This window comes from Camelus ferus, chromosome 16 (assembly GCF_009834535.1).
Source record: "Camelus ferus isolate YT-003-E chromosome 16, BCGSAC_Cfer_1.0, whole genome shotgun sequence".
Taxonomy (NCBI): Eukaryota; Metazoa; Chordata; class Mammalia; order Artiodactyla; family Camelidae; genus Camelus; species Camelus ferus.
The window spans coordinates 37,833,750-37,861,111 of record NC_045711.1 but is presented as its reverse complement, the minus strand read 5'-3'; the positions used below and the strand labels follow the sequence as shown (position 1 = coordinate 37,861,111).

The 27,362-nt window shown below is 47.6% G+C and overlaps 1 protein-coding gene across 3 annotated transcripts in view; it reads left to right on the top strand.

Annotated features, from left to right (window-relative positions):
• Window positions 1–27,362, top strand: part of RAP1GAP2 (RAP1 GTPase activating protein 2) — a 176,994-nt gene that overhangs the window by 27,564 nt on the left and 122,068 nt on the right. For all 3 annotated transcript variants that reach the window (XM_032457437.1, XM_014559558.2, XM_006185006.3), the window contains one exon: window positions 2,283–2,318. In XM_032457437.1, the coding sequence (XP_032313328.1) occupies window positions 2,283–2,318 (36 nt within the window). The remainder of the gene's footprint in view (window positions 1–2,282; window positions 2,319–27,362) is intronic.

The following is a 27,362-nucleotide window of genomic DNA, read 5'->3' as shown; positions in this document are numbered from 1 at the left end:
CACATGGTCCGCTTCCAGGTCAGGGATGAGTGTGCGAGGCTGGGCTGGGATTCCTGCAGGGCCGGCCCCAGCAATGGGCTGGTCCTCCAAGGCCCACTTTTCTCCAGGAGGCGTGGAGCAGACAGACTGTGCTTGGCACCTCGTACACGCTCAGTAGGTGCTTACAGAGTGACTTAGTGAGATGTTTTCCCCATGACAGGCATTTGGTTGGGGGCCCATTGAGTGGAGGGGCTGGCAGGGCTCCCTGGTGGAGTTGGAGGGAGATGGTGGGCATCATGTGGGGATGGCTGTCAGCTGGGAGGGAATATTGCAGTGGGTTGAGGGCTGAATTACAGATTCCTGACACTCCAGACAGTGAAGAGAATCTTGGGGGTGGTATTGTCAAAGGTCCATGGGATGCCAGCATGGACAAGCTGATGAGAGTAGTTGAGATGGGGTGGGGGAGGGAGGAGAGAGAAAGCACCAGAGAAAACCTGGGGACCTCGGCTTCCTGAAAGGGAAAAGCCTAGTGTCACAGCACTGCCCTATCTCCTCCATCTCAGCCCTGCAAGGCCATAGGCCCAGCCCTCTGGGGCCACACCCCAGCGTGAGAACCCTGTTGACTGGGTAGGTGTGGATGTGGGTGCTGGGACAAGGGCTGCTGTGGCCCAGAGTATGACCCAGAGTGTCAGTGGGTGGTGTGGTGGGTGAGAGGGTGTCACACCCGGAGCCAGGCTTCTGGTGCTGCTACACCTCTGCTCTTTGAGGAACCCAGATGGGACACTTCCTCTCTCTGGGTCTCAGTTTCCCCATGTGTAAGTGGGGAATTTCTGCCTTACCCACAACACAGGGATGTTGTAAGAATTAAACAAGATTCCTGGAGAAAATATAAAATATAAGGGCTTGTTGTGAGGGGTTCCAGTTGCATTGCTCTGGTCACAGATATTACTGCAGAGTGCAGGGGTCTGACTCCTGAGTCCGGCTTCCTCCCATTCGGTGGGTTGAATGGGAGTGGAGGAGGGTCTGCATTCCAGAGGGTGTTAGGAGCCTGTGAGACCCTGGGGAATCTCATGGAAGCCCCAAGGAAGGGACCCAGGAGCATGTGGGGAAGGAGCTGGGAAGGGAGGGATCTGGGCTGCAAGCCTTGGGTGTGTCTTGTTTTGTTGTTGGGCACTGAGATCAGAAGATGCTGGGAGTTTACTCAGAGTGAAAGGATCTTACCCCCCAGCTCAAGGGCTTGGTGCTGACTTGGGATTGCTGGGGCAGCTCTGCGTCCTCACTGTGTGGCCCCTGACACTGCTCCCCTTGCCCTGCTGGCCCCAGTAGTCATGAGCAAGGGAAGTGAGTGGCAGAGGTGAGCTGCTGGACAGAGGTGGCTATAAGAACTTTCCAGGATTTTGAGCATCCTGGAGGTGGTGATTTTGGTGGCATGGATGGCGATGGTGACACTGATGGTGATGGTGATGGTGATCCTGGCGTTTGTGACACCTAAGCAAGAGGAGACACAGATAGCGGGAATCTCACCTACTTTTCTGTCTCTAGAGAAAGAAAAGGGTCTCTTCTACCAGCCATAAGGGCTGGCATATGCAGAGCGTAAAAATAGAAGCCTAGCAGCACTGCCTTGGCTTGCAGCGAGGGTGGGCGCAGGCTGGGACGGAGGAGCTGGCTGCCGGGACAGTCTGCCGCAAACGTGATCTTCTTGCTCTGAGCTCCTGTGCCCAACAGCTCCCACCTCCCATGCACCCTGGAGCCTGCTGTCAGGTTCTGTCCCAGGAGGGGCTTCTGCATCCTTGGCAGGACCAGCAGCTTCCAGAACAAAGGGTCCCTGGGACTGGAGGTGCTGGCATCTTTCTAAAGCAGAAGCCCAGGAAATATCCATATGTTGGTTGTCCAGGAACCAGTGAGTGACCCATGCAGCTGGGTTGCAAAGTCCTGTTGCTGCGTGTGGGTGACCAAGGGAGAGACGACATGGAGAGTACTTAAGACCCCTGGGTCTGGAGTCAGATACCGGGATCGGGACTGGGCCAGTGATTTTACCCTCCTGAGCCTGTTTCCTCATCTCTGAAATGGGGAGAATAACAGGACCGGCCTTACCGGGTTATCTGTGGCTCCAGCTGTCCCAGAGCTCCCGGTCCTCCCTTCCTGGGCTAGGGGAGAACGTCCTTCCTCCTGAAGCAGTGCTGTCCCCTGCAGGACCTGTGGGGCTGGTGGTCGGGGCTGGCCCCAGGACCTGTTCCCCCCAGGTGCTATGTGGGAGCCCTCAGCCCTGGCACTGACAGAAACCCTTGCTTTTCTCTTCGCAGGATCGACAAGACCATGCTGGCGAGCCTGAAGGTCAAGTAAGTAGCCACTTCCTGTTACATAAAGGTCAGAGGTAATGGCAGACCTGAGCTCCGTGGGGGCCCTCATTTCCCTCCAGGTTGTGTGAGCGGGGCTGTTGCATTAGTCAGATTCTCAGTCCAGGGGCTTCAGGGGTTGGAGGAGGCTCTTGATTCCTGCAGGATCTGGGGAAAGGCAGACGCTGGGGAGGAAGCAGCAGGCCCCAGCCTGGTGGAAATGTGTAGGGCAATGTGACTTTCAGGCCGCAGCTCAGGGGTGTAAGAAAGCTAATTGTATTTTCCATCGCTTTAATTTTTGTGTGGAGCCCCAGTCCCATCAGGTTGTCTTTCTGACATTCCCACGTTCTTGAAAAATTGTGCCGCACGGTTCTAGGACTGGACAAAAACCCCCAGTGTGTGTGTGGTCATTGAGTCATCTGTTACCAGACATTTCTCATCCTGATCAGCCTGGTCCTGAGGCTCTAAGTGAATTCCAGCATCAGATTTAGTGTGTCATCTCATCTGTGTGGGGAGCACTGAGCAGGCACCCCTCCGTCCTAGAACCTCCGACTGCTCCTCTCTCATCAACCCTGGTTCCTTTTTCCCCCATGTTTCTGGCTGAACCATTTCATTGGCATCTGGATCCTCTTTCTCCCTTGAGACTTAACACATCAACTCCCGTTTGCATCCCTCCCTTGGGCAATGAGTACTGACCAGCCACTTTCTCCAATTGAATGAATTGAAAAGAAGGGAAAACCAGCATTGGTCACTAGCTCAAAATATTATCCTGCCACATATGAATTAGTTTGTGCATGAAAAATTCCTCTACTGGGTAATATTTACTTTATTTTATTTTTAAAATATTTAATTTTTAAATTGCCTTTAGAGGCAGCCCCTCCTGCTTGTAACTCCCCCATCTCAGTGGAAGAGCACCTCTGCTGTACCATTAGGTCACCAGTACTGACTCTGCATCCCCTGGATACAGGTCCCTGGGCAAAGCACAGCAGGTCTCAAGAGTTGGCATATAAGGCGGTCAAGTTAAGGAGGCTTCCCAATCTGGTTTGTTTTGCTTGGAAGGGTGAGGGCAGGCAGGTACCAGGGCAAAGATGCGTGGCAAACCGTCCCCACCTTCTGAGAGCTTTTAGTCTCTCTGTAGAGTTGACACCAGGGATGCAGTGGGAGCAGTCATGGAAGACTGCTGGTAGGAGGTAGCTCCTAAAGCAGCTCTTAAAGATGGGGCCGGACAAGGGGCCCATCTGTGCCTGTGCTGGTTGCTATGGGTGTGCATCAGTGCAGCCCAGGGTTCAGGACAAGTCACTCTCAGGTAAGACACATAACTTCTCTGGACTTCATTTTCTGTCTCCTTTGTCCAATGGGCACAACAATGTCTGTCTTTTCTAGAGCTTCCTATCTGCGTATTGAATGAGATGCCAGGCATGAAGCTGGGTTACTAAAGGGTGTAGACTGGTGGGAGGGTGGGGGTTTTTTGGTGCTGTCTTGAGACATCTAGTTCAATTTCACAAGTGTTTACTGAGGGCCTGTTTGTTTTAACTGGTAAAGAAGATACACGTAACCTGGAAAGAAACTAGCTATGGGGTGAAGTGAATGGCTGGGGGCATGGACCGGTTTGCGATTGGGACCCTAGGGGGTCTCTGGGTCCCTGGGGGACAGTCTGAGGGTCTAGGCCTTGGGGAGGTGGCATGGAGAGTGTTGTCTAGGACAGAGTGTAGGATGGTGTTCCTACTTATACTTGATTAAAATTCTTCTGATTGTAAGAAACAAAAACCCAGTGTAATCTGGTTAAGCCAAGGATGGAATTTATGGAAAAAATCCTAGGGTGCCTCAGGGAACCCAAGGTGGGGAGGCAGAGCTATAGATGTGGAGAGGTTGGATAGGAACTAAAAACCCATCCCTGTTAAAATCCCAGCTGATTTCCTTGCAGAAATTGATGAACTGATCCTAATTTCCATATGGAAATTCAAGGATAATCTTGAAAAAGAAGAACAAAGTTGGAGGACTATAATCCTGATGTCAAATTTACTACAAAGTGACAGTAATCAAAAGAGAGTTTGGTACTGGCCATAAGGATAGATGTATAGATCAATGGAATCGAATTCAAAGTCCAGAAATAAACCCTCATATTTGTGGTCAATTGATTTTCAACAAGTGTGTCATGACAATTCAATGGAGAAAAATAGTCTTTCAACAAATGGTGCTGGACAACTGATATCCACATGCAAAAGAATGAAATTGAATCTCTCTCTCTCGCACCATATACAAAAATTAACTCATAATGGATCAAAGACCTAAATGTAAGAGCCAAAACTGTAAAAGTCTTAGAAGAAAACATAGATGAAAATCTTTGTGACTTTGGATAAGGCAATGATGTCTTGGGTATGATACCAAAAGCACAAGCAACAGCAACAACAACAAATTGTTTAATTGAACTTCATCAAAATTAAAAACTTTTGTGTTACAAAGGACACCATCAGGAAAGTAAAAGGACAACCCACAGAATGGGAGAAAATATTTTCAAATCATATATCTGATAAGGGACTCCTATCTAAAATATACAAAGAACTCTAACAACTTAATAGTACAAAGACAAAAGCGCAATTTAAAAATGGGCAAAGGATCTGAATAGACATTTTTCCAAAGAAGATATACAAATGGCCAATAAGCACATGAAAAGATGTTCAACATCATTAGTCATAGGGGAAATGCACATCAAAGCCACAGTGAGATACTACTTCACACCCCCTGGAATGACTATAATCAAAAAGACAGATAATAACAAATGTTGGTGAGGATGCTGGTGGGAATGTGAAATGGTGCGGCTACTCTGGAAAACAATTTAACCTCAAAATGTTAAACGTAGAGTTACCGTATGACCAGCAGTTCCATTCTTCAGTATGTATCCAAGAGAAATGAAGACATATGTCCATACAGAAACTTGTACATGAATGTTCATAGCAGTATTAATAATAGCCCAAAGTGGAAATAATCCAAATGTCCATCCACAGATGAATGGATGAACAAAATGTGGCATAACCATACGATGGTATATTATTTAGCCATAAAAAGGAATGAAGTACTGACTCATGCTACAACATAGATAAACCCTGGATACATTGTAAGTGAAGGTTAGTTATTGAAAACCACATATTGTATGATTCTATTTATATGAAATGTCTAGAATAAGCAAATCCAGAGAGACAGAAAATAGATTGGTGGTTTTCTAGGGCTGGAGAGGTTGTTGGGAGAATGAGGGGAGTGATTGCAAAGATACAGGCTTCTTTTTGGGGGGTGATGAAAATGTTCTGGAACTTGAGTGGTAATCGTTGCACAGCCTTGTGAATATACAAAAAACCATTGAATTGTATACTTAAAAATGGTGAATTGTGTAGTATAAAAACTACATCTCAATAAAACAGTTAAAAAAAAAAAAAGAGGGAATCTGATTGGTCCAGTTTAGTCCAATAAGTTTAGCTGGAGAGGTGAGGTTTTATGGATGAAACATGGCGGCTGCAGCCTCCTCTCTCTGTGGGAGGGGTTAGTTCTTAGAGAAGAAAGATGAATCTCGAGCTGGGCAGACAACATAGGTTTTATCTGGCCACCTCCACGACCCTGGGCACTAAAAGGAAGATCAGTACCTGCTCGTCCCCTTCTTTCCCCCACTAATACCTAAGGTGAAATTCTGCCTCGGTGTCCAGGGTGTGACTTTGCTTACTGATAGGTCACTAGGCAGCCAACTGCACATGCTAGGGCTCTGCTAGCCTTAGAAGGAGACGCTGCCTTCATTCTGCCTCTGCTGGGTGAGATATCTTTCTCTCTGCTAGTGCCTCCTATTGGCTTTTCTCCTGAGCACCAGACACCCCTGGGCTGTAGCCCATGCTCCCGATTGCCTTGGCTCCTTCCCCAGCTACCTGGTGTCCTTGCACGAAGACAGTCAGCCATACAACTCCTGAAAGTGTCCCTGAACCATGCGGCTCTGAAGACGGGGGCTCTGGCCCTGCTGTTATTGAGCACTTACCACGTGCTCAGTTTTCATCACAGTTTCCCTGAGGTTTCACAGCCACCTTGTGAAGTAGCTTCCACTACTCTCTGCATTTTACCAAAGAGAAAGGGAGGCTTGAGAGGTTAGGAAACTTGGTCAAGGTCATCAGTAAGTAGGTCATGCAGTTGGGATTTGAATCCAGGCCTGTATTTCATGGCTGGCTCAGTCCAGGCTGGAACTGGATAGTTCTCCACACCTGTCCCTGTAGATAGGGAATCTGGTGCCTTGATCCCAGAATGCACTTCTGCCTCCACAGGGCTGTGGGTGGGAGGGCCTAGCCCCTGCTGGAGGCCCAGGTTGAGAGGGGCTGTGGTATCTAAATGACAAGGACCCTCAGAGTTAAGGGATGCAGGGGGCCTGGAGTCACAGAGGGACACTGGAGAGGGGATGTTGGCAGCACATGCAGGAGAAGGAGTTGGAGGATCAAGGTTATAGCCCCAGACTAACAAACGGGCAAATCGTTAACCTCTCTGAGCCTCAGTTTCCCCATCTGTAAAATGGGATGGTTGCGCTGGTGTCCAATCTGCTCTCTTCTGGCTTTGATTTTCTAGAGGTTCACCTTCATGGCTTTTGTCCTTTCGTGTTTCTCTTAGGACTTTGATGACAGTAGGTGCTGGCTGTTGAATAAGTGAATGCACGCACGTGTGAATGAATGTCTTTAAGAGCAGAGGCATGCTTCATCTCTGGCTCCCTGCAGCCTAACACCGTGCCTGGCACATGGCAGTTTCTCAGTCTGTATTTGCTGGATGGATCACTTCTGGGTCGTCACGGTCAGCCTATCACATGCAGGGGAAGGGCTGGCGAGAGACAGACATGGTCTGTAGGTGGGGAACCTCCCTTCTCCAGCCTGCTCTGGGCCAGCCTGGGATGAGGTCCATGTCAGCAGAAGTTGAGCCATGGTCAGACTGGATTCCCCCAGGGGACAGCCCAGGTTGGCAGGGGCAGGAGTTTGCTCGTGGAGCTCCCTGGAGCAGCATCCAGAGTGGGTAGCTGGGAACCACAGATACTTTCCTCTACTCTTTCTTTGCTGCCCCTTGCCCTCCTTCTCAGAGACCCCTGCTTTTCTGGAAAGATAGGCATGTGCGTGTGTGTGTGTGCACACACGCGCACGCATGCACACACATGTGCACTTCATGGGCTGGGGAGCCGTGCCCCAGCCATCTGACATGACTGTGGTACACAGGCACTGGCTGTCTTGGGACCAGGTAAGCATGGGGATGGCTCAGTGCAGCCGTCTCCCCTGCTGCAGGCCCGGCATCGCACACACTCCTGTTGATGGGAAAATCTAAAACCCATCGCCGTGTAGGAAAGAGAATCCAACTTTTAAATTGATGGTCCCTGCTTTGGTCACTGGAAGTGGGCATCTCTAAATAGAGAGAAAGCATGTGCTAGGGCCTCGAGGGGACTGTGGCCCCATGTTTCTTCCTCAGGAGGAGGCGGCAGAGGGCCTGGAGGAGCCGTCTTCCCAGCAGCCTGGCTGGGGCAGCACTTCAGCCTTCCTATGGTTTGGGCAGAAGCTACCACACAGCTGTCCCTACTCTGGAGGTTTCAGATTTCACCAGTTAAGAATTAAAAATCCTGTTAGAAGTGAGGCGACTGGAGGGCAGGAGCAGACACTGTCTCAGTGTAACTTCCCTTGGCCCCTTGGGTCCCTGATGGCAGCTGCTGGAGTCAGTGTCCATGCAGGATGGGGGCTTGCCACATCCAGAAACTCACTTTCTTGCTACGTCACAACCCTTTTAAACTCAGGGCTCTCGCTCCATCCTGTGAGGATTACGCACAAAATCTGGGTGGTTGCCTGTACAGACATCTGCCTCTCCAGGTTCTCTTGGTGTCACTGGCAAGGCTGCATTTTGGGGCGGGGCAGAGGGAGAGAGCAGAGGCAGGCCCCTGGTGACTGTGCATCAAGTCTCTGCCTCCAGCTTTCCAGCCTGCCTTCCAGAAAGCCCATCCCTGCACAGTCCACCCCTTGATTCCAGTGTAATGGCTTTCTTCCATGCATTGTTTGAGGGCCATGATCACCAATTCATTTCCCCATCTTTGACCACCAGGCCTTTGTTTACTGTGGATTACAAGAATCCTTGAGGCACCACCAAGAAGTTCTAGAACCTTCTGGGGCTGCCCCATCTCAGTCAACTCTTCTACACACCTAGGGCATCTGTTGAGTTTGCTGGGGTTGCCACGGACAGGGGGAGCTCGATGTATGGGGGGTTAGAAAGCTGAATCAGTTCAGCTCCCATTTCCTGGGCATCTACATTCCAAGCCCAGTGCTAGGCCCTGGGGCTGGTGGGGAAGCAGAGATAAAAAAGACAATTTCTGTTCCTGAAAGCTTATAGCCCTGCAGGGAGACAGACAGACAATTGCAATGGAATGTGACAAGTGCCAACAGAGTTGTCTTTGGAGAAGATGAAGGAGAGCTTCCTGGAGACTTGGTGATGCCTTAGCCATCTCCTGGGGGAGTGAGGTCAGCATGGAGAGGGGGAGACGCACTTGCAGCAGCAACTGCGCACAGGCAGTGAGGTGTGAATGGCGCGAGCTGGGAGGGACCCGGGTGCTTTTATTACACCGGACAGATCACTGGGTGCGAGTGTGGGGACAGGCTGGGCCACGTCAGGGAGTGTGGGAGGGCTGTGTAGGGGGCTGGGCTTGCCTCTCTGGGTGACTGGGAGCTATGGAAAGGCTTTAAGGCAGGGGCGTAATGTGATTTGAGTTTGAAGGCTCCTCTGGCTGACATCTGCTGACTCACTGGAGAGGTTGGAGGCCGGAGCAGGGCAATGGGGTTGGGGAGAGAGGACAGACTGGAGAGCGCTCGAGAAGGCAGACTCCCCAATCTGGAGCTGGTTTGGATGTGGGAGAAGAGGGCAAGGGAGGGGTCAAGGTGAAGACTCAAGTCCCTGGGTGAGCCCTTGAGTGAGTGGATGTTGGTCCCACGGATGAAGATGGGAGTTTGGGCAGTTCCGGGTAGAGGGAGAGAGTGAGGCTCTGAATATACAATCTCTGCTCCCCACTTTCCCCTCTCCCCTCATGTGTGGCTGGCTTAGAACCCAGCCTTTATACCCAGCCCCCGCCCCTGCCCTCCCATAGAAGGGTGCAGAGGAGAGGAGCAGCATCTTGAGGGGTGCAAGAGCTGGTCTGTGGCCAGAGAAGCAGGCTGGGCAGCGCTCTCACTCTGGCCTTGCAGGCCGAGCTGGTGGCAGTCCGGGCTCCTGGCCCCACACAGCTTTGGGAGTGCCTTTGGCAGGTGAGCGCCAGGTGAGCATTGGCTGGTGCCATTGCTCTTGTAATTGACAGCTGGCTACACCGGGTGTGCAGGGAACCCACTTCCAGACACGTTCCATGTGGGGCCTAGGGGAACATCCCTGTTTCTGTTTCAAGTATCAGCCCTGGTTCAGTGGTTTATTTAGCATGGTCCCCTAGCCTGAGAACAGTGCTGGCGTGTGTAGGTGTGTGTAGGTGTGCGTGCATACTTGTCCATGCAGGTGGACGAGAGCTTTAAGGGCCCATGTGGGTGACTGTGTGGTGCCTTTTTTGGCTTTAGCGAGTTCCTATGGTAACCACGAACATGTCTGTTTTGGGATCTGGAGTCGTGGGGTGTGAGTGGCTATGGGGAGAAGCAAGGCGGGCGGGTGCTTCACCAGCATCTGGGCTGGGGCCCGATTTCATTGCTGGGCACGGGGGAAGCACCTGGAGGTGCCATTTGCCAGACAGCAGGGTCTGCAAATCCCAGGGATCTGCGTGCTCCTGGCCCTCATCCTGGCCAGTCTCCACCATGCCCAGGAAGCCCTGGTGAGTCCCTGTTCTGATTTCTTCGTGGCCAAGCAGCAACCTGGGTCTTGACCAGGTCTGGTCGTATCTGCTTATGGGCAGCAGGGAGCCGCTGGCAGCTATGACCAGTAGGTACTGGGCCTGGGGCTCTTTTGAGATGAGAATGGGATGGCGGGCAGGAGGGGCTCTACTTCTTCCTGGGACCCTGTGAGGGTGTTTTCCGCATGGCTGGTGAGTTGAGTGGTCCTTGGTGATCCTGTGGGACAGGGCTCTGTTACTGCAGGTGACAGGGCAGGGATGCAGAAGAGATGTCGATGGGGTGGCCTGCATCCTGCAGCCCCGGTCCAGCTATCCTTGATTGGGAGGCCCTCACCCATTCAGCTCCCTGAAAGCCCTTGTGCACTCCCAGGTCTCTGGCCATACCGTCGAGCTTCTTCAGAGGCCTGATGGCCTGGTCTGGATGGGAAGGCTCAGGGTCCCATGAAGAGGAGGCTGGAGGGCTCTGGCTCCCCAGGAGCTGAATTCAGCCAAGGCTGGGGGGGAATTGCTTCAGCTGGGCTTTGGCGAGAGGCTCTGACTACCCACACTGTGTATCTCTTATGCTTTGTGTCCATACACCATGGACCCTTGAGTGTGTCAGGATCCCTGCATCCCCTGGAGAAGCTTCTGATGGACAGGTGCCCAGGATGCACACAGGTGTCTGGGGTTGGGGGGTGCTTGCTTCTCTCCCCTTCCTCTTGCTGGTTCCTCTGGGGCTGGGAGCAGGGAGTGGGGATGAGGGTATCAGGAGGGGATGTAGATGGCCCCCTGGCTTGTGCTGAGAGCCCCCCAGGAGCTAGCTGCTCCTTTTGCCTCTGAGGGGGGCCTGGGTGAGGCTATGCTGGGATGGGGGCCGTGTGGCAGGGCTTGCTGGGTCTGGCTGAAGGGCAAGGGGAGCAAGGGACTGGGCAGTCTGTGCTTTTCCCAGACCGTTTTGGCCTTGCCTCTCTGGAAGGCTGAGTCTAGAACCTGATCCCCAACAGCTTTCACTGGGAGCATTGGAAGAGGAAAAGGGAACCTTCAGGAGAGACCCCCAGATCTCTGGAGTCCTTGACTCTTAGGGCTTGAATTAAAAGAAAGTCAAATTAGGCACTATGTGAATACCTTGTGCCCTTTAGGGCACTAGTCACCCAGCCTGAGCATGGTCACCCCCAGTGACTGGCAGAGCATTACCTGGTAAGGATGCCTGTTCTGTTGCACCGCAGCTCTGATTGTTCAAAGCTGACTGTTATTTTCATCTGGAATCTCTGAAACTGCCGCGTCTTGGTCCCTCATCCCCCAGCCCTAGACAAGGCTAATAATCCAGCTTTCTCCTGAGAACCCCTTAGGCTTTGGAAGGTGGCTGTTGTTCCCTGAGTCTTCTCTTCCCCTGGTCATCCTTGACCTCTCTGGGTGTGTTTGGGATTTCTTACTGCCTGGGTTGATGTTTGTTGGAAGTACTCAGGTTTTCTAGGCTTCATTTCAAAGCTTGGCCAGAGGGGTTGGCCTGGGCAGCCTGCGGGGAGCCCGATAGACATGAGGATGGACAACGAGAGGTCATGGGCTTTAACCTCCTCATTTACGGATCAGTAAATGACGTGGCCCAGCGCGAAGGCGGTGTGGGCAGGACCAGGCCACGAGAGGTCGGCTCTCCATCTCTGTTTCCCCATCAACTCCTCCATCTTCGCCACTTTCTGATTTAGGACCTGGTCTCTTCTTTCTGAAGACAGACCTGATGCCTGCAGGGATCTGGCAGGGCTGAATACAACCGCCGGGAAGGGTCTAGGGGGCACCTGTGAGCACACTACAGGAAGGCCACCTGTCTCCCCAGATCTTCCACATCACAAGAGTAGCTGGAAATCGGGAGTGTTAGGCAAAATCTTGACAACTAGCTCAAGAATTTAAAAAATAAAGCGCCATATGTGACCCATCCTGCAGGCCAGGTTCACCCCACCTGTGCTGCTTCCGCTCCAGGTATCCAGGTGTGTCAGCCCTCCGGGTCTCAGCTCCTGTTGCCCTATGGCCGACTTCCTGGTCCCTACTCCCCAGGTCACCCCTTTCCTGGTACTGTCAGCTGCCACCCCTGCCTTCAGCCACTGACTGATCTTTTCCTGCTCTGGCCCCAGATTGCACTCACTCTCAATTAACCTTTTCTCCTTTCCAAATCCAGTTCTTTCCCTGTCACTGGGTTGTGAAGCCCCTGAGTCACCAGGGTTTGTCCTCTCCCGCCCACCTCCCGTTCAGGCCCATTATCTCCTGCCCAGACGGTGACAAAGGCGGTCTAGTTAACCTCCTCCTCGCGCCTCCATCAGCTCTGACTAATTCATCATCCTCGAAGCTGTCTCTAATGGCTCCAAGGAGTCCTGGATCCCCATGGTAGACCTTGTCAGTGCTGACTCCACACTGGCTTGTCCCCAGGACCCTGGTGGGGGGCTGGGCAGTCTTTGGTTGTGTTCACTCCATGGTGACTTCTCTTTCTGCCATCAGCATCCACTAGCTGTCCTCGGTCCACAGCAGATAGTGGGAGCCTCCTGAGCCCCCAGACAAAGCACTGGTTCCCAGGCTTTTCTGCATTTTGGTATCACCTGGGAGGCTTGAAAAAAAATTCTCATATCCAGGTTGCACGCGATTCCAGAATTGGGAATCAGAATGTCTGGGGTGGGACCCAGCGCTAGTACTTTTTAAAGATCTCCAGGTGATTCCAATGTGCAGCAAAATTTGGGAAACCCGGTCCCAAGGGATAAACGAGTGTGACGACTGTCAGTGGTTCAGGTGGGGCTGGGTGTTAAAATGGACTCCAGAGGGGTGAGTCTCTCTAGCCCAGGGTTTCTGCTGACATTTGGGACTAGGGAACTCTCTGTTGTGGGGGCTCTCCTGTGCACTGCAGAATGTCAAGCAGCATCTCCAATCTCTGCCCACCGGATACCAGTGACCTACCCCCTAATAGTGACCATCAAAAATGTCTCCAAGCACTGCTGAATTTCTAGGGCAGAGGTATAAGGGTTCCCCCACCCTGTTGAGAAACATTACTCCCGGCCCAGCCAGGTCCTCTAAGCATTCTAAAATATGTACAGAAGAAAAGGCTACCTGCTAGTAAACCCCATCTTTGTGGTTAATTCGTGGGCTTTGGAGTCAGGCAGCTTATGTTTAAATCTGATTCCACCAGCTGGGCAACCTTGGGCAACATAATTAACCTATCTGTGCCTCAGTACATTTCTAGTCTTTTTTTTTTTTTCCTCCTTGCAAATGTGCCTCCTTTTGACCTTTACCTCCAGCCAGATGATGTGACTTGCTGTTTCCTGGCACTTTTCAGCCCTGACGTCTGCTTATGCTGCTCCCTGCCCCCTGGCCCTGGCATGCATCTTCCCGCCCACCCTCCCAGGACTGGCTTAGATGCTGCTTCCTCTGTGAACACCTCCTTCCCCAGGAGAATAAAGCGCCCTGTTTCTTGTGCTCCTGGAGCAGCTGGAACCTCAAGGGTCACATTTGGCTCCTCCTGCCCCATGATTTCTGCCTGTGTCCCTCTCCCCTTAAGGGCTGAGGCTGTGGGAGCCTCTAGGGAGTCTAGCCCCAGCTCCCCCACTGTTTGTTGTCCAGGTGAGGCGGCTGACCCCTCCCTGCCGTGGGCTGAGCTGTGAACGGGCAGGTTACTGAATTGTCATCCTCCACCCCGGGCCAGCTCATTCTGAGAGGGTGGAGTGGGCGGAAATCCGTGCCTGGCAGGCCACAAAGCCACATAACTGAATTTTGGAGCCCTGCCCTGGGTATGTGTGTTTGTGTGTGTGTGTGTGACAACTGTTACCTCTTTCTTGGTTTCCTCGCCACTGGCATATGCCATCTGCAAGTGAGGAGCTTTGAACCACAGGCTTTCCCAGGCCCATTTCCGGGCCCAAGAACTGCCCCTGACCCCAGCCTGCCATGCTTTGTCCAACCCCATCAGCCAACTCCAACTGGTGGACCGATAGTTGTCCACCCTGGCTGCAATGCAGACCCACCCTGGGGACTCAGGGTGGGGCCCAGGAAATCTGTGTATCAGGGCCAGAGGTGGTGCTTCTGATGCAGCTGGGTCTGCAGCTGTTTGGGAACCAGTGACATTTAACCTCTCTTTCCCCAAAGTACAGATTCAGTGGTTAGGTTCACGTGCTCTGGATGACCTTGGGCAAGTTACACAACCTCTCTGTGCCTCAGTTTCCTTATCTGGGGATCATAATAGTACCTAGATGTAGGTTCTATTGTTGTGAGGTTTGAAGGAGATAATGCCAGTGAAGCAGGGAGCACAGTGCCTGCTACGTAGTTACCACCTGGTAACCGTTACCTGCCTTAATACTTCTGACACAAGTAATAATAGTCCTGGGCTGTGTGGACACATGGAACCACGTGACAAGCCCGCAGGTACACAAACCTACCCAGACAGGCAAACCAGAGCGATGTGCACCCAGACCCAGGCCTGCTGCTGAGGACAGACATGTGCAGGTGGTGGTCACTGCAGGCTCACATGTGGACACACGGTCCCTCGCTAAACTTACCAGGAGGACAGATGTGTGTGTACACGCGGCCCAGGCGATCGGGGCTTTTATTTCATTCACACTCTAACATTATTCCTGGAGTTTGCAGCACCTGGGCTGAGCTCTGGGAGCTCAAGGTGCCCCTTGTTTCCATAGCAACCACAATGCAGGAAAAATAGGAGGACCAGGGAGGAGATGGCGAAGGCCCAAGCCAGCTGCCCGCCTCATCTCCACATCCTTGGCCACACCAAACCTCCTATTATGTTAGTTTTTTTAGAATAATGACATGGTGAACCTCTGAGTACTCATGACCCAGAATGGACAGTTGTTAACATTTTGTTGCATTTTCAACAAACCTTTTAAAAAGAAATTGTGGTAAAATATATACAGTGGAGAGGGGGTGGGTATAGCTCAGCGGTAGAGCATGTACTTAGCATGTACGAGGTCCTGGGTTCATTTCCCAGTACCTCCATTTAAAAAATAAAATAAAAAATTAAAAAAATAAAAAGAACTATAAAAATTACATAAAAAGTGAAGTTAAAAATATACGTACAGTGGTATTCAGTACATGTATAATGTTACACAACTCTCACCACTATCCATTTCTAGAACTTTTTCGTAATCTAAAATTGAAACTCTGTACCCATTAAACACTAATTCTCCATCCCTGCCTCCCGCCAGCCCCTGGCACCCACCATTCTGCTTTCTGTCTCTATGATTTGACTACCCCAGGGACCTCATGTAAGTGAAGTCATTGCCCTTTTGTGACTGGCTTATTTTACTTAGTATAATGTTGTAGCATGTATCAGAATTTCCTTCTTTTTTAAGGCCGACTATTATTCCTCCACTGTATGTAAATGCCTCATTTTGTTCATCCAGTCATCTGTCGATGGGCACTTGGGTTGCTTCCACCTTTTGGTTGTTGTGAATAACGCGGCTATAAACACAGGTGTGCAGATATCCGAGCCCCTGCTTTCAGTTCTTTTGGGTTATTCTGTATTCTTTTGGTAATTCTATATTTAACTTTTTGAGCTTTGTTTCTTAATTGTTATTAAAAAATTTTTAAGCTTTTTTTTTTTTTAAGAAAACATCATAAAGTTAAGTTCCTGTAATCCCTCCTTCTCGGCCCCATTACCCTGTCTCCCTCCATCAGTAGAGGGCAGCACTGTCAGGAATTTGGTGTGCTTTTCTCAGTCCATAATGCTTTCACATCCATAAGATAGGATAACATAATATAGTTTTTTGTGTGTATTAAAAATTCACGCACATAATGTTCTTCTGAATTTATGTGAGTGTCATGGTGATGTTCTGGCATCAGACTGCTGGGGTTCAAGTCTTGGCCCTGTCACCAGCTGTGAGACTTCAGGCAGTTTCCTTAATTTGTGCCTCAGTTTAGTCATCTGTAAAATGGGAATAATAGGAAAACCTAAAATCTTCTTATAGGCTATTTTGGGGATTATATCAGTTTACAGATGTCAAGTGCTCGTAACAGTGTGGGGACATAGAGGGCACTAGATGTGTTAGTTGTTACCATTATAGTTCTGCATTTGGGCCCCTCCACAGATGGATTTTGGAATCCATCCATGGTGTCCATGTGGAGTTAGGTCTAGCGCCTTCTTTTTAATTGCCATTTTTTTTTTGTACAAACATGTTACATTTTTTGTTTCCCCCCTTATATCTCCTACTGATGGAAGCTTACATCGTTTCCATTTTCTGATATTGCAAACAATGCCGCAGTGACTGTCTCCTCACCTGACCTTCAGTGCATTTGCGTGAGAGGTCACGTGGGGAGGGACCCGAGGCGGGGCTTTTGGGTTGCAGCTCTGTCAGACATAGCTCCAATGTCCTCAAGAGAGGTTTTACCAAAATAAATAAATAAATAAATAAATAATAAAAGAGAGGTTTTACCACTGACACTGGGTGAGAATTCTACTAGAGTCCTCTTCCCTGGGTCCTCCCTGATAAGTTAATTTTTCCATTGATCTGATGGACCACAGCACATTTTATTTTCTTCTTTATTATACAAACATTAATGTCACTCTGAATAAGTGAATGAAAACTCTCATAACCTCCTTGAGTCTCTCACCAGTGCTCCTTTTTACTGTGTTGTATCGCAAGCATTTCCCCATATTGGTACAGCCTTTTTTTCCCCCTTTTAAAAATAGCATTTTTCTTGATTATAAAAATAGTATGTGTTCACTGTAGAAGGTTTAGAAAATATGTGCAAGTACTGAGATGAAAAAATAAAAACCCATGACTGACCACCTAAAATGTTATCATTTTGATGTGTCTCTTTATAGTCTTCTTGTGCTTTTTTAGCTTCCTTTTAAAACTTACTAAATAATGACATTTTCAACACCATTAAATATTCTTTAAAAACATAATTAGGGAGACAGGTATAGCTCAGTGGTAGATCACATGTTTAGCATGCACGAGGTCCTGGGTTCAATCCCCAGCACCTCCATTACAAAAAATAATAATAATAATAATTAAAACATTGCATACCACACTATCATTATGATGTTCCATAGTTTATTTAACCATTGCTTTACTTTTAGATATTAAGGTTGGTCTCCATTTTTAATTATTAATAAGTAATGCTGCAAAAACATCCTTGAATATAAATCTTTGTATCTTTGATTATTTCCTTTGGCTACCAGTAAAGGTCAAATGTTTTCACACATTTATTTTTTAATTTATTTGAGAAAATATTTCTTATTGACTCTTGCCTATTTTCCTTTTGGGGTGTTCATATTTTTCTTGTTGATTCATTAGAGCTCTCTTTTAAATAAAGCTGTTCACTCTTTGTCATTTGTATTTTTATGTCCAAATAATCTTTCTCAGTTTATCCTTTGCCCATCAATTTGACTCTTGTTTTTTTAGTGCAAAAGTTTTCAATTTTAAGATAGTAAAATCCATCAATCTTTTCTTTTTTAAAAATTTATTTATTTATTTATTTATTTATTTACTTTTATTGAGTTATAGTCATTTTACGACATTGTGTCAAATTCCAGTGTAGAGCACAATTTTTCAGTTATACATGAACATACATATATTCATTGTTATATTTTTTTTCGCTGTGAGCTACCACAAGATCTTGTATATATTTCCCTGTCCTATACAGTATAATCTTGTTTATCTATTCTACATTTTGAAATCCCAGTCTGTCCCTTCCCACTCCCCGCCCCCTTGGCAACCACAAGTTTGTATTCTATGTCTATGAGTCTGTTTCTGTTTTGTATTTATGGGTTTTTTTGTTTTTTGTTTTTTTTTGTTTTAGATTCTGCATATGAGCAATCTAATATGGTATTTTTCTTTCTCTTTCTGGCTTATTTCACTTAGAATGACATTCTCCAGGAGTATCCATGTTGCTGCAAATGGCGTTATGTTGTCAGGTTTTATGGCTAAATAGTATTCCATTGTATAAATATACCACATCTTCTTTATCCAGTCATCTGTTGATGGACATTTAGGCTGTTTCTATGTCTTGGCTATTGTAAATAATGCTGCTATGAACATTGGGGTGCAGGTGTCATTTTGAAGTAGGGTTCCTTCTGAATATAAGCCCAGGAGTGGGATTCCTGGGTCATATGGTAAGTCTATTCCTAGTCTTTTGAGGAATCTCCATACTGTTTTCCACAGTGGCTGCACCAAACTGCATTCCCACCTGCAGTGTAGGAGGGTCCCCTTTCCTCCACAGCCTCTCCAGCGTTTGTCATTTGTAATGGCAAATTGAATGATGGCCATTCTGACTGGTGTGAGGTGATACCTCATTGTAGTTTTGATTTGCATTTCTCTGATAATTAGTGATATTGAGCATTTTTTCATGTGCCTATTGATCATTTGTATTTTTTCCTTGGAGACTTGCTTGTTTAGGTCTTTTGCCCATTTTTGGATTGGGTTGTTTGTTTTTTCTTATTAAGTTGTATGAGCTGCTTATATATTCTGGAGATCAAGCCTTTGTTGGTTTCATTTGCAAAAATTTTCTCCCATTCTGTAGGCTGTCTTTTTGTTTTACTTATGGTTTCCTTTGCTGTGCAGAAGCTTGTAAGTTTAATTAGGTCCCATTTGTTTATTCTTGCTTTTATTTCTATTGTTTGAGTAGACTGTTCCTAGGAGAACATTTTTGAGATGTATGTCAGATAATGTTTTGCCTATATTTTCTTCTAGGAGGTTTATTGTATCTTGTCTTATGTTTAAGTCTTTGACCCATTTTGAGTTTATTTTTGTGTATGGTGTAAGGGAGTGTTCTAGCTTCACTGATTTACATGCTGCTGTCCAGTTTTCCCAACACCATTTGCTTAAGAGACTGTCTTTATTCCATTGTATATTCTTGCCTCTTTTGTTGAAGATTAGCTGACCAAAAGTTTGTGGGTTCATTTCTGGACTCTCTGTTCTGTTCCATTGGTCCATATGTCTGTTTTTGTACCAATACCATGCTGTCTTGATTACTGTAGCTCTCTAGTATTGTCTGAAGTCTGGGAGAGTTATTCTTCTAGCCTTTCTTTTTCTTCAGTAATGCTTTGGCAATTCTAGGTCTTTTGTGGTTCCATATAAATTTTATTATGATTTGTTCTAGTTCTGTGAAATATGTCCTGGGTAATTTGATAGGGATTGCATTAAATCTATAGATTGCCTTGAGCTCAATCTTTTCATTTGTGACTTCTTTTGTTATTTTAATGCTTAGAAAAGTCCTTCTCCATTCAGAAAGTTGATGGATGCCTATATATTTTTTAAAACAATTTATTCCCTTTTTACATTTAACTCTTTAATACATTTGGAATTTAGTTTTGGGTAAGATGAGAGATGAATCTATAATTTTGTTTTTCCCAAGTAATCAGTCCATTGTACTAGCACCAGACTTTAGTTTTTCATTTCCACCACTAGATTCTTACAGATCCAAAGATAGTTTTCTGGGTTTCTGTTTGATTCCATTGACCTGTCTCTTGAATCTTGGACAGGCTCAGAGGTGAAAAAGAGCAAGGTTTGCTCAGATAGTTGGTGGGGCTAGGGTCTCAGAAGAGTGACAATTCAGGTCCAAAGGGTGGGGGCTCTGGTTGTGCTGGGCCTTGAAGGTCAGACTTCAGAGTGTGTGTTCAGTTATTGAGCTATGGGGACTTAGTTGGAGGTTTTGAGTAGAGGTCTGGAGGCGCTCCACCAGAGCTCTGGGTAGACCCGATGGGGCCCTGCTAGGAGCAGATGGACATGGACCAGCAATTACTCAAGAGAGAGATGAAGGTGGCTTCAGGTGTGGTGTGGAAACAGACAGATGGCTGCGAGATTCTGCCAGGTAGAATCAGCAAAATGTGGAGGCTGGCCCGACTTGGGTTGGGCAGAAGTGGGGGAGCCAAGGACTATGCCCTGGCGTGGCATTTAGGTGACCCAGATAATTGTTTTATTAATCAGATTTTTTTTCAGGCTGTAAAACTTTACATCATGATGGTTTGATATACAGTCATGTAGGACTAATAATAATTTTAGCAAACACTGACTGCTTATTCCATGCATCTGCACTGTGTGAAATGTTCTTATCTGCATTATCTTGGTCCTTACCTGATCCCCACGAGATATATATCTTGACTCCTACTGCACAGGGGAGGGAAATGAACCTCAGAGGGGTTGTCACTTGCTTCAGATCCCATCACTGGCAATCTGGAAACTGAACCAGGTTTATCTGTCTCCAAACCCATGCTTTTGTCTGCAGTCCCTGGGGCCCGGTCCCTCTTGTCCTCCAGTAGCAGGGGTCCATGGCTTCCTCCTGACTTCCCTGAGTGTGTTTTGTAGTCATATGCCCTAGACAAGGATCTCTTTGGGTCAGTTGTTCATCATCTGATTGGTCAAAGTGGTGGAAGTGGCCAGAACCCAGGTCTAACCAGCCTCCATGAAAAGGAGATGTCTTGGTTTTTGTAACTGGGAGGTCTCTGTGGCTTGAGGCATAGCTGGATCCCAGGGCTCAAACAGTCCTCCAGACCAGTGCTGTTCAATATGGTCACATGTGGCAATTTAAATTTAAACTAATTAAAATGAATTACAATTAAAAATTCAGTTCACTAGTCATGCTAGCTACATTTCCAGTGCTCGCATGTGACTGGTGCCTCCTGTACTGGACAGCACAGATACAGAACATTTCCATCATCACGGAAAGTTCTGTTGGACAGTGCTGGATAGGCGCCCCTGGAGGCCTTCCAAGGGCCAGACAAGCCCAGAGATTCTTCCCAGTCTGTGACAGGTCACTTGTTGCAGAGATGTTCTCAGACCTCCAGGCCAGATGTCTGAGCTGCATAAATCCAGGACCACTAGGTGGTGCCAGGGAGGTGGCCACGAGCTGGTATCTTACCCAGTAGGGAGCTCACACCCAGCTCCTGCCTCCTTGGGCCTGAGAACAGGAGAACTGGCTGACACCCAGTTCAAGTGTAATAAGTCAAGGTCCTGGCTTCTGCATTGGCCCACAGACTCCCACACACAGGTGCATGCATCCATTTAGATCTGACCACCCACACACCTGTCACTCAGGGTCACGCTCTCAGAAACACAGCCCCGGAAAGGCATGCGCTTGGTGGATGCCACATTCTGTTATAACAGCAACATAACCAGTGCAGGCTCTGTTACCTCATTCCACCCTCCGAGCTGTCGGCGAAGTGGCTCCGGCGTTCTTACCATTGTAAAAGGGAAGAACCCAAGGCACAGGGCAGTTAAGTGACCTGCCTGGTCACGCAGCTGGTACAAGATGGAGCAGGGTCCAACCAGGGTTGTCGGACTCCGAAGGCTCTGTCATTCTCTCCTCTTGATCACACTTAATTCTGAGCACAGGCCCAAAGGCAGACCCGGTCATCACGCTCCACACAGGTTCTGCCACAGGAGGGCAGGGGGGTAGAAAAGTGCTGCACACTCACATGGAGACACACGTCTGTGCCGCTGCTCCCATCCCCCTGAGGCTCGAGAGGCACATGGTGTAACCGAGGGAGTAAAATGGGGAGGGTCGCAGGGGGCTTTCCAGACAGAAAATGGCAAGAGCCATGGCGGGGTGGGGCCGCGGATGGAGCTGAGTACCAGTGAGTCAGGTACCGAGGCGAGTGTGGGGTCTGCTCAGGGAGGGTTGCAAGTGTGATGCTGAGGAGGGGACAGGTGCCCTGAAGAGTGGGGTGAGGAGTCGCCTATCTCTTTGGTGGTTTGGGGAGGCAGCTTTGGGAGTCCTGGGGATGGATTAGGGGGCCAGGAAACTGTCGCTCCTGAGGAACTGGGAGGCCGGGACTGGGCTGGAGGGGAGGGGCTTGGCCAGGGGCGTGTGAAGGTGGGATCTTCAGACCAGGTGTCTGATCCACCTGAGGAGTGTGAGAGGAGGCCCCTGGAAACTGGGATTTCATGCAAAAGTTGTCACATGGGTCACAGAGCTGGGAGTGCAGGAGGGAAACTCAGTTTGCAGGGGAGGATAATGACTGGCGTTGAACGGGGTGGGTTTGAGGAGCTTGTGCATCATCCCTGTGGAGTTTGAGGTTGGGTCCTTATGCTCAGGAGAGCTCAGCTGAATGAATCTGGAATGGTTCATGCAATAGTACTCACTGCCAAGGCCAATTCTGAGTGCAGGTCATACAAAAGTGGACCATTCAGACCCGCTGAGGCCTCGTGGTACTTACTAATGGGGGAGGCAGACAGGAACAGGATAAAAAACCTAGATGGTCTCAGATAATGCCCAGTCTCATGAAGGAAACAGAACCGTGAGGTGATGGGGGAGGGACGATGGGGCTACTTTAGGTGACGTCAGGCGCAGCCTCTCTACAGAAGGGACATTTGAGCGAAAACCTTAAAAGAGAGAAGGAACCAGCTATGAGGGTATCTGGGACAAGAGCATTCGAGGCGGTAGGAACAGCACTTACAAAGGCCTTGAGGTGGGAAAAGGCTTGGCAGGCGTGAAATGAAGAAGCAGGAGGGGCAGGGGATGGGATGGGAAGTGGGCATCCCCAGGTGGTGGGAACGCAGACAATTCTCCCTGGCACCAGCAGGTGGTGCTGTTAGCCCAGGACTGCCAGCTCTCCAGTGTAGCCAGGCGGGCGGATGGGAGAGCAGGTGCCTTGATCTCAGGTTAGTAACTTGGAATGTGCATCCCTACCCTCTGGGGAGATTGAGGTGGACACACGTGGGCACCCTGGCCAGGGCCGGCAGAGCAGTTGATAATTTCCTGACTCCTACTCCTTCAGCTATGTTGTTTTAAGTATTTCTTTGCATATCTCTCTGGTGGTTTCTGGTATCTGCGTCTTTCCCCTTTTTACTTCTCTGTCTTGCTCTCTCAGTCTCTTCCTCTCCTCTCCTGTAGCTCCCTGGTGCAGCTGGTTCCTATCTCAAAGATTAATTACTTGTTTTCCTGATGGTAGCTCCGGTAGAGGGTGTGTGAGTTGGAGTCACTAATCTCTGTGCCTTCCCTCCTTCCCAGGGCTTCAGTTCTCCAGGGAGGGCCACAGCTCAGGTAGGGACCCCCATCAGAAGAGATTGTTGTGGGGGACCATCACTCCAGGACCCCTCAGGCCCACCTCCCAGTGCCAAGCCCGGCTCACTTCCAGCACTCCCGGCAAGTAGCCCTGCTCTCACGTCATCCCTGACGGTGGGAACCACGGCTTGAGCTGAGAAGGGAGATCTGGACAGCGAAACAGGTGGCATAAAACAGCAGAAGAGGGGTCTGTTATGATGGGCATTTTAGTTTTCAAAGATAAAGTGGCTTCCATACCCCCATTAAGATGTGCTTTTTTAGTTCTTTCCCAGTGGAGACTGAACTGGCTGCAGCCTGGAGTTGACCCCTGGCTGTCATTGTCAGGGTCAGTGCTGTGGGTGAGCATGGTGATTAAGAGCTTAATGTTTTAAAGCCTCCTGCTGGGTGGGAAGACCAGCGCTGCACCTTACCATGGGACCCCAGGCCAAAGGCTTAAATTAACCTTTCTATCTTTTGGCTGCTTCATCTGTAAAATGGGAGCAATAGTAGTAACACCAGACCATCTAATCTGGATTGAGTCAACACGTGTAAAGTGCTTCCAACTGTCCACGTGGTAAATGCAATGAAATTGCTTGCTCTCATAACTGCATCTTATTTATCAATCAAGACTGTATTTTTATTTATAATATATTATTAAGTAATTGATGTTAATATAATAAAAACAATGGAATGGTAATGTATTATTAATATAATATATAGAGCTTTCTGGTCTACCCAGAAATAGGACGGAGATACTTGCTTCCAGCAGAGCTCAACTTCCCATGCATGTACTTACAAAAATCATTGTCCACATGTGCCACTCTGTGTCTTTACTGGGAAGATAACATAATCCACTGTTTCAGAAAGCATGAGAAAAGAAGATATAGCTGCCCTGGATTGCCCAGCAGCCTTGTTTCCAGAGCAAATATAAATGAGCTGATCCCCCACAGGTGGGCATTTAGGTTGCTTCAAATTCTCTGCACCAGAAACACCACTGGAATGACCATCTTTGTGTAGGATTGCATGTGTAGGATTTTTTTCCTTAGGCTATAGTCCAAGAATAGAATAACGGACCCAAAGGGTCTGGCTTTCTGTTTTTTGTTTTTTTTTAACATTTTTTAATTGAGTTATAGTCATTTTACAATGTTGTATCAAATTCCAGCGTAGAGCACAATTTTCCAGTTATATACGAACACACATATATTCATTGCTACATTTTTTATTTTTCACCGTGAGCTTGGCCTTCTGTTTTTATGACTATTGCTAAGAGTTTCCACAATGAGATCTAACGTATTGTGATTATCCTGACTGGTCTGTTTGTTGATTTACAATTTATTTTGAATAGTAGATGTATTTACATGTATTTGGTTCAAAAGCCAAAGTGATTAAAAAATATATATGGTGAGAAGATTTGCTCTTTACTCCAGTTTACAGGGTTGTCACCTCCTTCTTAAATCCATTTATGAACTTCTTCCCAGTGCTTCTGTTTTCCTAGATGATATGAACACTCATCCTTCTTATCTCCATTTCTTGCATGAGAAGTAATGTCCTAAACAACATGGTTTTACTTCTTACTTTTCTCACTGGAGAATGTATCTTGCAGGTCTTTCCATAACTGTCCATGGGAAGCCTCTTCCTCTTTCTCCTCCTCCTTTTTTTTGTGTAACTGTGTAGCATTTCACTATGTGGATTTTCTTTTAGAAATGGATGATTCTTTTAAGAAATTTAATCTCTTGTGGCCAGCAATGCCAGTCCCTTCCTCTCTTTCCCAGAGTAGTCACTGCTCAGATTTTGGTACACTTTTTCTAAATATTAAAAAAATTTTTACATGCATCTTTAAAAAAAGTTTTTATTTAATAAAAAAAAATTTTGGTGGGGGAGGTAATTAGGTTAATTAAGTAATTAATTTCTGAATGGAGGTACTAGGGACTGAACCCAAGACCTTGTGCATGCTAAGCAAGTACTCTACCACTGAGCTATACTCTCCCCCTATATGTATCTTGAGTGACTGTAGATGTCCATACATATGTGTAGTTAATTCCTTCTAAAGTTTGTACAGTATCTAGCTCACGAATATATCACATTTACTTATCAGTCTCCCCTCTAAACAGGGGCTTCTGCTATTTTTCTTTTTTAAAGAAGGGTTGCTTCTCTTTCTTTTTTATTTATTTTTTTACTTTTGTGGTGGGGGAGGGAGGTAGTTAGGTTTATTTATTTATTTTAATGCAGGTACTGGGGATTGAACCCAGGGCCTCGTGCTTGCTAAGCATGCATTCTACCACTGAGCTATACCTGCCCCTACTTCCGGTGTTTTTTCACTCTTACAGAAAGTGCCGCAGTGAATAGCCCTGTATTTGTCCCTATACACGTATACAGGTGTTAAGGCACAGGTTCTGCCCTGAGAGTCCCTTGAGACCCTCAGCTTAGAGCCACAGCTTGGAGTGCAAATGCATTTCCTTTGCGGATTGAACCAAGAGACCAGTTCTCACTGGGCTGATCTGGGGTGTTGCCTGACAGTCTCAAACCCAAGGTCAAATTCTAAGGTTCCCTAGGAAGCCTAGACCTGGGCAACTGAGTGGGAAGGGGGTAAGCTTGGAAACAGTTTCTGTCACCTATACCCACCTCCTTAGAAGGATCTTAAGATAGAAAAGACCATCTCATCTGGGCCTTTGCTTTTAGTTCTTAACCCAGTCACTGTACCACTGCCTCCAGCTAGATGCTCATAGCACATCTCACGGGTGTATATAGAATTTCAGTCCTCATTTTACAGCTGAGAAAACAGACTAGGAATGTACAGATAAAGGGAGGACAGGTCTGCTCCAGAAGGTGGTTCTGCTGACTCCCATCTGCTGGGTCACAGAATGCATGCGTGAGTATACATGCATGCTCCCTGCACATGTGCACACGTGTGTGTGCAGATTTGAGGGCAGAGATCAGCAAGGGTGATGTGCTTTCTTTTCCCCCCAAGTTTTTATCTTGAAAATTATCAACCTATGCAAAAATGAGAAGGATAGTACAATGAGCATCTGTAATTCACCCAGATTCACCACTTACTATCATTTGCACAGTTACTCTCACTCTTTCTCTGTATGATGAATGTGAAATAGAGAAAGTCAGTTGCAGACATCATGACTCTTCATAGGCTTACTTCAGCAGAATAATATTGTTTTCTCATATAACCACAATACTATTCTCACAGGTAAGAAAATGAATATTAATTTAACAATATAACTTAATGTACAGTCCATATCCAAATATTTCTCAAATGTAAATGTAGATGTATGCTAGATTATGTTATTGGCTTGTTAGTAATGGTCACTCTTTGCACTTGGTTATTACATCTCTTTAGTCTCTCTAAATATAGAACAGCAGACCTGGCAGAATTGTTTTGTAGAGTGTCCCACATTTTGGATCTGTCTGAATGTTCCCTTTTTTTTTTTTTTTTCCCCAACATTTTCCTTCCATAGTCCTTGATTTTACTGAAGAAAGATAAAATGAGTGACCTGCATGCTGACAATGAGGAAGAAGGGGGGAAATTCCTGTTTTATCTTTGGGGCCAGATTTGGGTCATCCTGTGTTCCCCTTGAGTAGGGTCAAGAGGACTGTCCCTAAGCCTGTCAACTCATGGACTGGGTTGGCGCATCCGGGTCTGTTTGATAGTTCCAGGGGCTCCTCCTGGGAAGACTTCCATGTGGCCCATTTTGGGGGCTGCTCCCCTTGGGTGGAGGAGTGATGTGGTTTTCTTACTTGTCTAATGCTATTATTTTGCTCCTTCATGTGTTTCCTCGCTCACTGGGCTGAGATCTTGTATGTTAATTCATTATCTTACTAGTGGCAGAAATCTAACTCAAGCTAGTTTAAGAAAACAAACAAAAAAAGGCAACAAAAGAAAAAACAGATCTAAGAATCTTGCTCCAGGAATGGTTGGATCTAGGTAGGTCAAAAAATATCATCAATCTGTTTGTCCCTGTTTCTTGGCTGTGCTTTCCTCTGTATTCACTTCACTCAGAGGCAGCTCTCCTAAGATAGCTACCGATTTTGGAAACCCCAGGGGGTAGTAAGCTGCTTCTTTTTATAGTGTCTTCGCTTGTTTGGAACTACTACTAGGTTTAAAACCCAACGGTGTCAGGGTACTGAGTTCTCGCATCTCTGAAAGGGTGGAGGGTGGGTCTTAATCCCTGGGACAGTGATACTGTGCCCCTCTGGCCAATCTAGTTCTGTGTAGTTCAGAACGTGGGAAAGATTTCCTGGGGCCAGGG